Source organism: Choloepus didactylus, chromosome 3 (genome assembly GCF_015220235.1).
Source record: "Choloepus didactylus isolate mChoDid1 chromosome 3, mChoDid1.pri, whole genome shotgun sequence".
Classification (NCBI taxonomy): Eukaryota; Metazoa; Chordata; class Mammalia; order Pilosa; family Megalonychidae; genus Choloepus; species Choloepus didactylus.
In genome coordinates, this window is record NC_051309.1 from 50,710,318 (window position 1) to 50,727,825 (window position 17,508).

Genomic DNA, 17,508 nt, shown 5'->3' on the forward strand with positions numbered 1-17,508 from the left:
ATGTGATTCAGTAGTTTTCAGTGACAAAAAAACTCCTCCTGAATTCTGTCTGCCTGTTAAATCTACACCTGACACTAACCTATTCCAGTTTAAAATGGCCTAACACAAAAGCAGCTGCACTCGGTTGAATTTACATGGGAAGGAAGAGAAGGAGACAAGGAAGCAAGAGAGGAAGGAAAGAAGAATGGAAGTAAGATAGAAAGAAAGGAAGGACAGGGGAAACAGATGGAGGGATGGGAGGTGGAAAGGAAGGTAGGGAAACCCATGTTCATTGAGCAGCTACAGTATTACAGATAAACATCCTAAGAATGAGCAAACTGAGAATTAGGGAAATTTCACATCTTGGCTGACATCATCCCACCAGCAAGAAATCTCTCCATGTGGCCTGAGCTTCTTTAAAGTAACGATGTCTGGGTTCCAAGAAAGGGGTTCCGAGGAAGTCAGGCAAAAGCTGGATCTCCTTTTATGAAATTGCCTTGAAGTCATATACCATCACTTCCATCATGGTCACAGGCCCACCCAGATTCAAGGGGAGGGAACACAGACCCCAACCCTGAAGCAAAGAACATCATTGCCACATTGTAAGCAGAGTACGTGGGATGGCAGATGAAAGGGCTGCCTTATTACAACCATCTTAAAAAATGTTATCTGCCACAACCTGTTTCCGCAATATCCAGTAATGGCTCAGATAGCTTGAGGTCCAAGATTCATAGGCTCTCGTTGTTTGGTTAGAGGAGTAATTTGCAAAGAAACTGTTCCAACGACCAGTCTGTAAAGAGGAATGAAGTGACCTTTAAGGTCAGCATGATAAGTTGTGAAAAACTGAACTTCTAAACTGAACTTTGGATGAATTTCTGATTCTTTTTGGTGCTTAACAGAATCACCTTTTAGTCAATATATTGCCAATTTTCAAAGCATTAGGATATCCTAACTAACAGCACAAAAACTACATGGTGATATACTCATACATAAAAAATTTAGCTCTTTTGGTTCTTTGGTACCTGAATAAATTGGGAGTTTCCTACATGAATTTCAGGCCTACTCAGTTCAGCATGGGAAATGCATATTAGAATTGGAAAGAACACCATGGAGTAAACATAATAATTCGATTGCTGACAGCACTCAAACTAGGGAAAAACATTATGGTGTGCTAGTGCCGCTTAGTGAAAAAGAAGCAACAAATTACATCTCACTGCTCCCATCACTCTGAGTGGAAGATTGCATTCATTCTACTGTTCTGTCAGATTGCCCTGGAAGAAACATAAATATGTATAAATATATATAATGTTCATATTTACTGTAGCTAGTTCTGAGATGAAAAGCTATATAATGAATTAGGCTGCACTGCACAGTACTAAATGAAGTCTATCAAGTCAAGTTTCATAATCCCATATAATGGCAGTGTTCCAGACAGAACATAATGTTTGGATTTTATCTCTCTTCTCCCAATACAAGTCCAGCATCTATTCTCATCTAACTGTAAAATTCTGTCAGGCCAACATATGTGATGGAACCTTAGAATATCGTTGATTATTGCTTCACAAAATGCCTAAAACTTGAAGCACTTAGGCAGTGCTTGAGACAGATCCCAACGAGTAACATGGAAGAAAGACATTTTAGTCAGGATTTATCTTCATTTGCATACTTCTGATTTCACCATTCATATTTCAGTCCCAAATTTTACTTCTTTCCTTCTCCTTTTTCCCTAAATGATGAAGACAGCACAATAACAAAACCTCTGAGAGTAAAGCGACAGCAGCTATCTGTCTTACATTATAAAACAATCAGCCTGTATCTTGCACAAAGATTGCAGCAAAATGAAGACTTGAGAGCCTATTTACTTTCTATTTTCTTCAATTTTATATATATTTGAACATAGAAACTTTACAATGCTATAATTTCTAATATTGTGAGTACACAGTTGTATTTAATGACTGTAAATAATTGGACAGTTACCAGGAACTTAACTGTAGTCAATAATTATCTCAAATAGCCTCATGAGACTTTGAAATTCATAATTTTAACTTTCAACACCACTATAGTGTGTCTATTACAGTCATATATACCTATACTGCTCTTTGGAAACATTAAACTTAAAAACTTGAGTAAATTTTCAGTGTTAAAAGAAGATTGCTTTTTCCATTGGCTCCATGGTTTGGGTGACTATCTATTGTGCAAGCCAGGACACTTTTGTCCAGAACAAATGCTAACGTGGATAGGTCACAAGCACAACAAGCATAAACTGGAGCAGTTTCAGGCAGACAAGGACAAAGTCAACCTGTCTACTATACATTAATTGAAAAAAAAAAAATAGGAATTTTCAATTTCTTCAGAATCTGAAAGTCATATAGAAAAATTATGTATTTTCACTGGAAAAAAAGAATTTTTAAATCTTTCCATAATCTCTCAATGTATAGATGCACTTCCTTAACAATATTAGTAGCAATGTATTTCATAAAATAAATTTTGACTATGGTACAAAGGATATTACCCATTGCAAAAGTGCAAAATGAATGATTTATTGAAATTTGAAAGATGAATACAATTCATAAAGAAACACTGAGGGAAAATAAGTATAAGAGAAAAAGAAATTAAATATGGTAAGGTAGAAAAGGAGAGGCTCATATTTTTTGATTAACAAAAACAAACAGGATTCACCATATAAAAATCTCATTTTATTTTTATGAATTGCTGGGGAGTACCAAAATAACTTTCTTTTGGCAGATCAAGCCCCTACTGACCACAATCTATTTTAGTCCTGAAATGTATTCTTGTTCTGTGGATAATAGGTAACCTCCTTAGTGCCATTTTTAGATTAGCCATTGGCAAACATTAAGCAGAAAGCCTGTTAACATTTCTCAGGATCAGCTAAGGCTTTAGCAAAGTGGGTTTTTTGCTTGCAGAAGCAGCGATAGTGAGCTATGCACAAGGGAGAATGTCTGACGAGGCTCTGAGTTCTTACAAGCCTCAACTGCTTCAAATCAAATAAAATATAAAACATAAGCTAACAAAACAATTCTACTGAGAGCATGAAGATGCCCACAGCGGAGGAACCACCCACCAGCCCCAGGCATATAGGGGACAGCGCTGAGGTTTTGACATTTTCAGTTCAAATCTACACCTCTGTCTTAAAAACAAATAGACAAACAAACTTTAAAAAATGCTAATCACTGGAATCACTAGGACAATTTCTTACTAATTACCTATTTTGCTGTTAAAATGAGGCAGCTGATTAAGGCAATCGTAAGTTATATCTAGGCCTCACCTTCACTTCAAAAGACTATTTTCAACTTTCTTTTTTTTTAAAACCATTTTTGACCAGCAAAAATGGCATTTTCAGATGGTGCAACCTAATAAAACCTGGCTTTCCCCAAAAGAAAGCCCAGGATCATTTTCTCATGAAAGGAGTAGCCTGCAGAGGTCAAATGCCGAACCCTTGCTCTCCACTTATCACTGCTGTCTCACAATTTTTAGTTAAATACCTACTGTATGAAAAAGCTATCAAGTTACTATAGGATTAACCTGCTCTTGCTTACTATTCAAGGCAGCACATCAGGCCTTGCAGGGAAGCGTTCTTTACCTGGCCTTCCAAAAAGGATGCCTTATCATAGCCTCCCATTCCAAACCAGCTCTGAGAAGAGAACTGATTAGAACCATTCTTTCATATACAATCAGAGACCATTTACTTGTGTTCCAGATGTAACCTGACCGGCAGAGTAGAGCACAACTCTCACTTCCTATCTAGCAGCCCATCTGCATAGGGAGACGGAAATAAGCCACACAACTAAACTAAGGGTCAAAGGCACAGCCAATGGGGGGTTCCAAAGCAACAAGATGGTTTGGGATCAAGAGAAGAGTTCAACAGATTTCCCTCAATTATCCCAAAGTTCCACATGGGCCTCAAAAAGTAAAATAACATGCCAGAATGGGCTTTGGAAGTTTTCTCTATTTCTTATTGTTCTCATCTGGATCTTTTTTTTTTTTTTTCTGTCATATTATTACTGTTGTTGTTATTATTTTGCAGAAACAAGTTTCATGCATTCGTGCATTTAGTCATTGACTCAGTCAACAAATACTGGATAAGCATTTATTGGGTACCAGTGCAGATGTTAGGCTCTGGTTTCCAAGTATGGGTTCTTCAAATTGCTGGAAGTGGAGTGGGGAGAGGGTTCTTATCCACTAGAGTAATTTTGGATGCTCACATTGCTTATAGTTTGGTAAGAGATAATAATGTGCTCATTTTTTTATATGAAGAGCTGATTTTCTGCTTTTTGGATGCACAGTCTTCACCACCCTTTGTCAAGTCCCCTTTGGAAATGTCAATCCTCAAGAATCTGGCCAAAAGGAAAGTGAGTATTGCCAAAATGGTGAAGCATCTTCTTCTTCCACATACCTCTTTCCTTTACCTAATATCTTATGGTATATTTTTTTTTACTTTCAAAGGAACCCTTCATAGCAACATTAAACTGATTGGACTTAGAAAAACTTGGGAGGAGGGGTCAAAAATAGAAAATGCTCACAGGGAAATTAATCCTCTCCTCTGTCTTCACATCCCCATTCCCAACTCTGAATCCCCTAGGAACCTTTTTTTTTTTTTTCTCTTATTACAGAGCCTACAAGTATTTTCAATTATCCAAGCAAAAAAAAATAAATAAATCCCCAAGCTAGTCATCCATATGAAGATATTAGCTTTGCACAAATTGAAGTAAAAATTCAAGAGAGAGTAACTGAGGAAGAAAGCATAGTGTTCTACAGAAAAGTATGCAATGGGAAAGCGAACATTCAGGGTCACTAATCAGAATACCAAAAGAGGTTTGGGCAAGCATTTGATTTGGAATTTGAGTCAAGAAGGCAGGCAGAATAAGAATCTTCTGGAATCAAAGATACCAGAAAGTTTTAAGCATCTCATGCAATAGAATCTGAGTGGAAAGGGTCCTCTTCTTAAAACTTTTGGAAAATTGACCAAAATGTGTAATAATTCTCTTTTAGCAAAGACATTTATTTCACAAATAATATACTCTAATTCAGTGCCATACCCTAATTGATGTTTCTTGAAATTTCGATAACATCTGAGGCTGAGTGAAAAGCTGGAGATTTAGTGATGTATTTTATGTTGTGGGAAATTAGTCCCTCAAAATAGCAAAAGGGAAAATTGGCAGCTTAGTCAAATAAACCAGAAGGAATGAATAAGCTTAGTAGCTTAGAGAAGAGAATTTGCTGAAAAATGTAGCTAAACATTGAGAAAATGCTTCAAATGTCTTTATATTTTTGAAGCTGAAGATTTATCCAACTCTAAAAAGAAGTGTCAGCCCACTCAGATTGCTGACATAGAGGGGCTAAGATCACCAAATTAAAAATGTCATCATTGGAAATAAGCAGCTTATATATATGTTTCTGTCCCTGGCAACTGAATCTATATCTCAATAGTATAAAGAATGAAATTAATTAGTAGGTGTTTCTTGAGCACCTGATATGCCCTTAGCAAATCTGTGCCACATGTGCCAGAATATAAAGTAATAAAATTTCCAATAATATAAAAATAGTTAATTAATTATATGGCAATTCTAAAATGGCACTTAAGCTAGTCCACAAATATCACAAACCAGTGAAAGATATTTACACTAATGGGGTGGCTCATTTCATTGATACTCTCCTTCAGTTAATGACTACCACAAAACTACAGTTTACAACTGGGATGAGTTTTCTCTCACTGGCCCCTTCCAAAGATAACCACACTCCTTTACCAAGTCCCTCAGTACCCACAAAATATTTGCTCCTCTTAATTTTTTTCATCACTCTACTCCATCTCCTGAATGTATTATGAATACTTTAGGGCAAAAACTGTCCCTTGAACTTCTTTAAAGTTTTCCCCACAATCTTTAAAACAGAATTCTTCTGAACACATTTAGTAAAAACTATTGTTAATTGACTATATTGATGCATGTAAAATAGTTTATTTTCAAACCAAAATTAATAACAATATTTTTAGGGTTTTTTAAATCTATAAAACGTCAAAAAAAATTTGGGAAAACTATGAATTGGTTAATGCATTTTTTTTTTTTTTGTAATGGCTGTACTAAATCAACTGGTGCCTTTAGCCTTGACAAAATCCACATATATTTTATTTAAAGCTGAAGATCTGGAGAGCGTGACTAATTTTCTGAGACTCTGGCTTCCACGTAAACTAAACCTTTGGGTAAGAGATACGGATTGTTTATACATGGCACGCAGTTTCAAAGTTTTGATTATACTTTCAAAAACATGAACGTTAAGACAACCTTCAGAAATACTGGAGATGGGTATGAGAGCGAGTATGTAGCAGCGGACACAGCAGAGGATCGGCAATGGTGATGGTGGGTTATAAAAATTATAACAGAGAAAGTTAAGCGAAGAATTAAAATTAGTCCTCAAAAAGTGACAAGGGATATCCTTCAAAAGGACAAAGGGAAGAAACAGTTTTATGGGAGTGAGTATGTTGCAGTGGACACAGCAGTCTGTGGCAGCTGAAGACATATACGTTGGAGCTAGGCTACCTGCTTTTAAATCTTGGCTCTGCTACTTACCAGCCCTGTCAGTTTAGGCAAATCACTTAAGCCTTTCTGTGCTTCAATTTCCTCATTGTAAAATGGGATGAGGATAGGAAAAGATTGCTGTGAAGATTATGAGTTAATATATGTACAATGCTTAATATCATGTCTGGAACATGGTAATTACCATAACAATTGATACTCTTATGGCTGTTGGAGCAGAATGGATTTTTGCTGTATAGTGATCATTTAAATATGAGCTGACTCCATGATCCCAGAAAGAACTACCCTCCCTCTCATCAGCTCTTGATATGTCATGTGTGCTAAAGAAAGTACATGTTAATGAGTATAAAACAAACTTGTATTAGTTGTGGAACATGAACGAGTTTGTACTAACATAGATTTTTAGATCACAAGAAAATGTAGATATAATCTTGCCTGACCTCATCATCCAACAGATGGAGAAACGGAAAACCAAGTCTTGGCTGTGTGATCAAAGCTACACAGGCGAACTGAGACTAGAGACAAAATCTCTTAATACCTGTCTGCGGCTCTTTCTAGGTGAGAGGCAACAACATGAATCAGAAAGCCTCCAGTTGTTGATGTCAGACAGACAAGGCTCAAACCCAAGTTCTCCTATCTACCAGACTTATAATCTAAACAGCTTACCAAATACTTCACTAAGGCTCAAATTCCTCAACCATAAAATTAAGTGTATCACAAAACAACAACTCATCTGGGACTTATTTTGAAGATTAGCCATAACACATGAAAAGCAAATAGCACAATATATCATACACTGTCTCTCCAAATTCTATTTACTATACAAACACACACAACTTCTTCCTATGCCATGCTCTTTATTAACACAGAGTACATGAAAATGAATGAATTTACTATGAATCTATATCTACATCTACATCTGTATATCATTTATATCTATGCTACCACCCTCCCCTCTCCACACACCACACACTATATTATATTGTCAGAATGACTTACTCCTTCCTGAACACTCACTAATATATCCATCCTTCCTAATACAGAATTAAAATTATGGCACTTCCTTCTGTGGGAGGAAATATCAGTCTAAATCTTCTATTAAGATGCTAATGTTGGCATCTTTCTTCCCATGTGATGTTATCATCAATTACCAAAATACAAATAATATTGATCCAATAAGCTACTAAAATTGCTTTGTCCTTTTGAATGATATCCCTTGTCACTTTTTGAAGACTAATTTTAATTCTTAGCTTAACTTTCTCTGTTACAATTTTTAATACCATTATTCTTCTCTTTCACAGCCTTTTGCTTTGTCACTTAATTATTTGAAATTAATTGAAATTAATTGTTGAATTCTATTCTCCATATTATCCACATATCCACAAAGAGTGATCACAGTGTTCTCAGCATACTGACACCTATTGGCAGGTGTTCCAAAAATATACCAATAAATATTAACAGTTGAAGCTTCCTACTATGTAATTAAATGTACATATCTGTATTTTAGTAGACAGATGCCAGTAGAGATTTGAGAGTAAGTCTGTACTGCTATAAACATGCTTGAATTATTCCCATACCAACATTCAGACCATACTTCTGTATTCTAAATGTCATCTCACTCACAAGGTTAAGAATCCATCTGCCTCACTACTTGTTTTTGTCTTTGAATCCTCAGTTCCCTGCATGTTGACTAATGAATAGTACTTGCTTGGTAAGTACTTGTTAACTGACCAGCTGAAATTTTCTCTCATGCTTTGGCAACATGAATTTGCATGTAACAAAATAACAAAACTGATAGATAAAAATATGACTGGAAATGAAGCATAATTCTGATATTCTTGACACATAAATCATACCATTTAATAATTGTGCAATTAAACAATTACTCATTACATAAATAGCATTACTAACTACAGAACATTCAGTGCCAAAAGAAAGGTGTAAGTTTGGGATGGTACTTATTTATATAAGATTTGAAGAATGTCATTAAATTACCATTACAAACACACTTAGATGTCAAGTCAACTGGCATCTGCTTCATGTCCCTTTTCAAATTGCTAAGGAAAGAGATTTTAAACTAAGTTAAGAAATGAGAGAAAGATAATGAAAAAAATCAGTTTTTGCATGGTAGTTTAAACTATTTAAATAACAGCATTTCTAAGACTTTTCAGAATGACTGATGTGAAAATCTGAAACTGACTTAGTTTGTATACCCTGCTAGGAATAGAATGAAGCTTGTATATTACCAACCACTGGGGAATCATAATATTTAACATTGATAAGTGATATGAATAAAATGACCAAAGGACATCAAACTACCCTCTCCTTCACAACACACAGCTGCACTTGTGGATTTGCTGAGGTTTTTTTGTTTTACTGTTTTCTGATTTCAAAGAGTCCTACTCAGTTCTCTGTTGCTATCCTCTAGCTAAATCCAAGTGCTGGCATGTGTATCTCAAAACGCTTAGAAAGATGTTCTCCTGCTCACAATAACCCTGCTCTAACTTGCTACTTAACAACTGTCTGATGTTCACATATACTTCTGGCAAGCCAGAGTTTTGCATTAAAGACAAATGTTCTGAAAAGCAGTGATAAATATATTGTTCTTTAGAGGCACCAGATCTATTGTTTGATTCCTGAAGTTGGCTCATTATAATCAATCAATAAACTGCAACTATTAAACACTATGCTATGTGCTGCATAGAAAAATTAAAAGAAATGATTGTAAGGAGATGCCCATTTTATTAAGGAGCTTGCCATTAGCTAGGTAAACATAACAACTGTATAGGAAACAAAAATACTGCAAAATATTATTAAGTGATAAATTATATAATGCATATTTTAAGTGATGATGATGCTTAAGGAAATAAAAGCTAATAATAATCACAGCTGTTGATTGCTGGGCACTAAGCACTGTACTGAGAACTTTACATGCATGCATCACTATAAGATTTTCTGGTAATTCTATTATTATCCTTATTGTATAGACATGGATCCTTCAGACCATGCCCTTGAGATCCTTGAGCTTAGTTCGAATGAGTTTCATATGGAAAACAGGACTGAGTTTGTCTTTGAAGAATGGATAGTAAAAAAGGACATTTTTAGGAGGGCACTTGAGTTATTGAATCCAAGGTGTACCTTGACTCAATTATATTTTCTTTTTTTAGGAATTTTAATTTTACAAATAGCCTTATATGAATCGGTGAACACTTTAAAATTGAAGAGACTATAAAAAATAGTTACAGTGAAATGGAGACAAAGAGAACAATTAATTAGGTAGATAAGAAAAGAAAGGTATGCAGTAGAGAAATATGCACTTGCAGGTTGAAAAAAGAAATTCATTGTTACAATGGAGGAGAAAATGCCCCATAATAGAAATCTCAACCTATCTAAACTTGAACTAATAGCTTTTTCATAAAATGTGCTTCATCTTTCTTCCCTATCCTAGCGAATGATGTCACCAACATCCATCTCATCCTCCATTTCCCTCACTCAATATATCTAATAAGTCATTAAGGCTTGAAGCTGAAAATGCATGGGGTTTGTCACTTATCAGATGGGTGACCTTGGGCAGGTTACTTGATCCATAACTACCAAATTCCAAATTGTTAGTACATAAATAATAATAGAAAATATTTTATTAGAAGTTGCCATAATTAGATTTTACATACAATGTTTGTAAAAGTTCTTATTACTGGCACACAGAAAGAAAGCATTCAAGATATTTTGCTATTGCTATTTATTCATAGAAATATGAATAAAAAGCCTCTTAAATGAATTGACCATTCTATCTATACATACACACAAGCACACATTCTAATGTCTATTCTTTATAAGACATAAATTAAATACTAAAAGATAGAGTTTAAGAGAACAACCTCTGCACTCAGACACAGCTTAATTAAATTAAACATTGAGTTTGTTACTTTCTAGCTGTGTTATCTTGAATAACCTACCCCCACTGCAAGTCTCAGTTTCTTAATCTGTAAATACCTATCACAAACCTGAAATTAAGTAATACATGTCAAATAAATTGCATAGTACCTGACACAAAATAAAAGCTCGATTGTTGTTAGTGATTGCTATTATATCATTGAATTTTTTTGCAAGGTACAGCATGCATATTTTAATGCATCCTTTGTGGCTGAACAAACATTACAGAATGTATTTTCAAATAACCTTAAAAATATATCATTTTGTTAAGAAAGCTTCTCTTTAATTTTTGTTAAGCTTTTCAACTCTCAAAGAATAAAAATAGTTACCAAGCGCTTTTGCCAAGCCATTAACAGTCCATAGATCACATATGGTGACAATGAATCAAGCCACTAGTGAGCTTACCCAAAGGCTTATTGAGTTATCGAATGTCCTGTAGACTCTGAAGGCAATTTCCAATGAGGAGTTAAATACACTAATTTAAGCAAAGGCAACATAATTGGAATAAGTAAATGACTATACAAGATAGAACACATATTTGACAAGGAAATTTCAGCTGGCTGATTACAATCTCTACTGAAACTCTAAACCTTAACAGATTCTTAGGATGTTTTTTTCCAGTTACACACACACACACACACACACACAAATATAAGTATGTATTTCTCATAAACACTCTCTTTCACCTTCTTGACTTCCTTCTGTCTATCCACCCCACCCTCCACCCCACCCCCAGTTTTAATTTGTTCTCAACCTTCAAAGTTGAACTTACAATGAAGCCATCTAATAACCACTGTCACTTCAAAGCCAGCTGCACTCTGGCAGTGTTCTGGAGTCAGAAGGATGGGTGGGCCAACCAGTAATCACTGTCTTTAAAACACAGATATCCTTCAAGTAAACTACTGTGGAGATCCAATATATCAAACACACATACAATGTAGAGGACCTGAAGCATGCAATGCATATTTTGATGGGATTTATTTTGAAGTCCTTACCAACCCTTAAATGCAATGATTCTATGCTCCTCACAAACAAATTTCTACTTCCTGATCTGGGTTATACCATTTTCACACAGCATGTGGCCGATGCTACCGAAAGGAGTTACTGAATCAGAGTGGACTTAGCCAACCGGATGTGCTCAAACAAGTATTTATTCCAGCAATGGCAATTGCTGTAGTGAAGAGATATGTTTCAGGGAGCAAACAGATATTAGCAGTCTTCTTCTCACCTCTGGAAATTGTGTAGAATAGTTTTATTCTGATTAAGTGGTACTTTCAAATATTATAATATCCCATTATAACACTTGTGCAAGGAGGCATACCACTTTGCATAAAGGAAAGGGGGCAATGTCAACTCACTATATGCAGAAAAAATTGTATTTATAAATATATGCATATATGTTCCAAATTTGGTCTTAAAGCAATCTTTGGCTTAGGAAGCATTAATAGCTACATGGGAGAGACATATTTTTAAAATTTCAACATTAGAAAAACATAATTTCAATGTTGTTTAAAAACTTAAAGTTAACCACTAGTAATATAAAAATATTATATGCAGCTTCCAAAGTATATGAGAAAAGAAAGAATATGGAAAGCAATAAAAAAATTAGGAAAGTCAATATTAAGAAATTAAAATCATACCAAATAGAATTGAAGAGAAAAATCACTATAGGATTAAAAAGGATTATTTTATGATTAAATGTATAAACCAATGTGGAAATTATGAGTATTTATATGTTGAATATCATAGCATCAAATATATGAAAATAGTTAAAACACAAATTAAAATGAAAAGAATCTCATATTATTAAAATTTTTTTTTCAGATCTTTCTTAGTCTTTGAAAGACCAAGAAGAAAAAAGGTGACTTACTAAAAGGATGAATTAATAGTGTTATAAGTAAAACTCATTTAAGAAATAAAAATTAACTCCTTTCAAATTGCCATCAAACATTTATAAGGTTTTAGCATAACTGAGGGCACAATGAAAATATCAGTAACATATCAGTAATATACAGTTTAAAACTGTATAGCAACATGTTCTCACCCCAATGTAATATGACCTAAACTTAACAAAGGAGTTAAAACAAAAATCCTAATTGGGAATTTTAATATTATCTTCCAAATAATTCATAGTTCATATTGAAATAGAGTAACAAAATTGCAAAATATTTAGCAAACAATTGGGATGGTAATATAATACATAGAAGTTATGAGTTATGACCAAAGCTGCATGCAAAGGAAATCTCATTGCAATAAAGACATTTACTATCAAATAAGAAAAAGTGAAAATAAATTAATGAGTTAAACTCAAGAAGTGAGAAAAAGAGTAACAAAATTTATCTACAGTAAGCAGAAAGAAGGGATTAAATAAGTTACAATTAGAAACAGTAAAATCAATCAATCCAAGACTTAATCTCTTGAAATGACAAGTAAAATAATGCTTCTGTCAAAGCTTCAACACAACAAAGCCAAGCAACATAAAACAACAGTAAAAGGAAGGGAGAGTATAAGTTTACCTGTGGGAATGAGAAAGAGAGTAAGACTTCATACACTCAATGAATTTTTCTAAATAAAAATAGTTTATAAAATACATTCTAATAATTTTGAAAGCTTTGATGAAATGGATACCTTTACAGGAAAATATAAGTTATCCAAATGTACTTAGTAGGAAAGTTATTTTCCTATCTGCTCACATGCCATTCTGAGAGAACCAGGACCCAGAGTCCTGTAGGCACAGAACTATAAACTACAGGGCCCTGACCATTTAATCTTACCCAGTGTGGACACTTAACCTAATTTATTTAACTGTCACCTTCTCTCTGAGGACTTCCATGACCACTTTTATTCCAAATTGAATGCCATCCTTCCTACCCTACCCTAGCACTCTCTTCCCCCTTTAGTGCTTTAGCACTGTCCTAGCATTATGACTATCTAAAAACCTTTTTATTTTATTATTTATGTTTTTAATTGTTTGACACCCTCAGCCCCCCTCCTCTACTTGAATTTAAGCTCCATAGAGCAGGAACATTTGTCTTTTCTTTTGTACACTATTGATTCCTAGGCCCTAAACAGGGTCTTGCTCAGAGTTGGCACTAAATACCTATTTGTTGAATGAATGAATGAATGAATGAATGAGGGAATGAGCTGTCATCTGTAGAGAATAAGATTGATGGTTTATATAAACTTTGGTTTGTAAACATGAAGCTACAGGGATTTGAGCCCGCCGTTTATGACACCTACATTTGTTGCTCTGCATAAATGACACAGACATATGTCTTCTAATTCAAGAAAGAAGCTTAGTAGAACGTGACAATGGATGGGCAGGGTGGGGCGAGGGGAGCAGGAGGAAGAAAAAGAGAGAGGAAAAACAGAGAAAAAAGCTGTGTGCTTGCTTTCCCCTCTATAAAGACCTTGCTACTTTTTCTACAAGTGGAAAGCATAAAGAAAAGGCAACTTTTTCATGTTTTGGTTTTGTTTTAAATCACAGAATCACTGATGTGCCAAATGTAAATTCAAGTAGCTCTTATTAGGCTTTCTACATCCTCTTGGAACTTTCCCTTTAGGACACTAAATTTCAATTTTGGATATACAACAGCTATGGGTCATGTTTATTGGTTTTGTTTCCTTTATTAATATAAGGACACAGGAGACACCCAGCCCATGGGGTAGTTCTGCTGAGTGCCCAGGTTAAGAAACACTGCTTTACTTTGTTCGTGAACTCTACAAAAATGCCTTTCTAACCCACTCAAAGACTTCTACCTGTTCCTTTTAATAATATACATAAGAATGTTCCCCTTTACGTCCAAAAAAACATTCTTAAAGTAGCTTTCAAACAACCTGATCCACCTACATCTAGTTTATTCTGGCCTATTTAATTTTAAAGCCATTAATTACAGTTTTAAAGTTTAAATTCATAACTATCTTTTATGTTTTTTTTTAAATGATTTACACGTTCTTATTGGGATTTTCATGTTCTCAGTTTTCTCCTTGGCAATGCAAACTTGACCAAAAAGATGAACTCTCAAACTGAGAAAGTTTAAGTCAAATACCTGCAAAGGTGCTTCAGGATGCTTTTCTCTTAGCACTGGGACAGCCGGAATTTCCTGAAGAGGTTTTGATGTCTTCCTTTTGGCTTTTTGCATTTGAATATTCGTAAAATAGTTGACAGCAGCAAACTCAATAAGGGCCGAAAATACAAAAGCAAAGCAGACAGCTATGAACCAATCCATGGCGGTTGCATAGGACACTTTGGGCAAAGAATGCCTTGCACTGATGCTCAGAGTGGTCATGGTGAGAACTGTGGTTATTCCTTCAAAGCAAAAAAGCAAAGAGACAAATTATTTCTACACAATGAAACAAACAAAGAAAGAAACCTGGGGTTAGGTGGGGTGGGGATGGGGTCACAATTTTTACAATAACTCAAAACTATCTTCATGGAGGACTCAATAACATTAGCACAGGCTTTCCAGTGAGAGACATACATGGGTTTAAATCCCAACTCTTTTAATTGTTGGCTTTCTCTATGTGACTTGGATTAAGTTAGGAAAACCCACTGGGCTTCATCTGATACCTACCTATTGGGTTTGCCATAAAGATTAAAAATATGTAAGGCACCTGTTACATAGTGGGTAGATATTAATATCTAGGGACTCAGTACACACACCTAACAGGAAGAGTGGCTCATTGAAGCCCCCTGGTATTGAGAATCACTGTCAGAACAAAAGCATATATTATGGATCTTTTAATATGTATTATCTATTGAGTTAAAATAATAAACCTACTAGTTGTTAAGAAGTATAATTTATATGAAACAATAACAATATATTCATGGACAAATAGAATTTTGAGCAATTTGGCTTTAAAAATATTGAGCATCTACCACCCATCAGTTTACAGCTGGCAGAAAATTATTAGTGCCAAGAAGACAGCTACTTCTTTTCCTTCAAAAGGCTCCTGGAACATACCACCTCCAGGAAAGCCCTCTCAGACTGGACGAAAGGTTAGACCCCATTCTCAGCAGAGAAATTCCACTTGCCATTGGAACTACAGAGAAAACGCATTATTTAAGGATTTTAATTTTTGTACAGCAGTTATCCCTCTGTGCATCTATGTCTATCTGTTTATTCAATCCATGCTATCAAGTTACATTTGGAAATTTTTGTTGGGATTTACTATATGCATTTAAACTCATTTTATGTAATGTCTGGGTGGCCCCTGACATTTACACCCCCAGATTTTTGGGAATGATGATGGTGATGATGATGATGGCATCTAAACTGTGTATTCCAACCCCTAGAATCCCCAGCTGAAAGGCGAATAATGTATGTTGAACTGAAGAGATAGTGAGCCCCATGCCACAATAAGGGAGACATACCTATTTTGATTTAGGGAGAAATAACATTGTGCCCCTCAACTTAGACTTTAATTGTATTCTGCCCTGTATTGTTCCCTAATTGTTCCACATATGTAAGCTTTGTTTCCACACCTGGACTGAATGTAGCCCCCTTGAGGGCAGATGTGTCTCACACTCCTTCTGGGTTTATCATAATAGTAATGTTTTACATAGAGCTAGAGACGCAATAGTCATTTTTCCAGTTCCTTACCAATTCATTTTCTCCAAATTCCAGTTCCCTTCCAAATTACTGGTATTCAAGAACATGAAAAATATGAGCAACTGTAGCATACAAGCTACATATTGCTAAATATAAACTCTATATAGAAAGAAATTTGAGGACTTGGTTGTATTACTTTTTGTAAAAATTGTGATAGTGTTAGCATTTATTAGTCTAAAATATACTCTTAAATGCTAATTCAGTCAAATACATAGCTATCTATACATCCATAAAAAGCAAGTATTGAGAATGTTTACTGGACTTCAGTTCTAAAAGAGACCCTAGAACTTTAACTTCATTATCTTGAATCTCAGAAAACTGGCATCATTCCCACACTAGCTGAGAGACAGAAGCATAAACTGCAAATTAATGTTGAAAAAATTTAGCTACAAAATTTGAAGGTAAATCAAAATTTTTCTTCTAATTCATAACAAGTTAAGCTTAGTAGGCTGATTATTGCAAAGTCGACATTGCCCTACAACTTTCTTAAATACATAAGAAATATTTTTTCTCCAATATCATAGAAATTATGCTGAAAGCACTTGCAAACAAAATATGAGCAGAGAAATCTGAATAAGAATGCTACCCAGAACTCAGAAAATTGTACACAGACCATAGTGTGATAGCTGAAAGGGAAACCCAAAATCATATATAAGCAATTTGGCATTCCCCATGTTGCTTTGAACATTTTTTGGTAGTAGAATGTTTTCTCCTGGGGAGATCCTGGTCTTCATCTTCTATTGTCATGTGAAAATTCCCTTATTAATGCCAGCTAGGCAGAAAATGAATGTAATTGTTGAGCCAAGAATCCAAAAATTACTTGTCAAGGGAAATAATTAAAGGTTAAGGAGATAAATCACCAGGTTCACAAAGATGTTAAATGACATTACGGACATCAGCATGCAAATCACTGGATATGTGGCTACTTTCCCTTTCTTTTTCATTGGTTTGCATCAGTTTGATTTTAATAACCTTCCAGCTATTATAGTTCCAATCTTATGGCTAGTGGCAAAATTAGGAAAGTAACTGTCATAAACAATTGGCGAAATATAAAATACACCATCTCTCTAGACATTGAAAAGTTCTCTCTGCCTGGTGTTCGAATTTGAAGAAAAACACCAGCATGACAGGGGTGTGCATATTATACCTGATTTTAGGTGGAATATTCGGTTAAATGCACACTAACAGAATAGCAACTGGAAGCCACACATCAAATATAAATCCATGCTTTCTCTGCCTGTAAGAAGGCAGTGTGTCTGTTGTAAATAGCTTAGTTGGCATCTACCCTGACATCATTTCAATAACCATAGAACGCTCTTTTATTTTTTTGATACTTTCAAGTACCGATGCCAGTCCCTGTGTTTAGAATGCTTCATATGCACCACGTTGGCTGGTCCAGAAGCTGGGAGAGGATATGTAAGAGTAGGCTAAGG

At 35.0% G+C, this 17,508-nt stretch overlaps 1 protein-coding gene across 3 annotated transcripts in view; it reads right to left on the minus strand.

The window, feature by feature from the left end:
* GABRA4 (gamma-aminobutyric acid type A receptor subunit alpha4) overlaps positions 1–17,508 on the minus strand; it is a 73,142-nt gene that overhangs the window by 26,420 nt on the left and 29,214 nt on the right. For all 3 annotated transcript variants that reach the window (XR_005215850.1, XM_037829727.1, XM_037829728.1), the window contains exon 8: positions 14,513–14,772. Coding sequence is in view for 2 of the 3 variants with exons in the window: in XM_037829727.1 (XP_037685655.1) it covers positions 14,513–14,772 (260 nt within the window). In the remaining variant the exon portion in view is untranslated. The remainder of the gene's footprint in view (positions 1–14,512; positions 14,773–17,508) is intronic.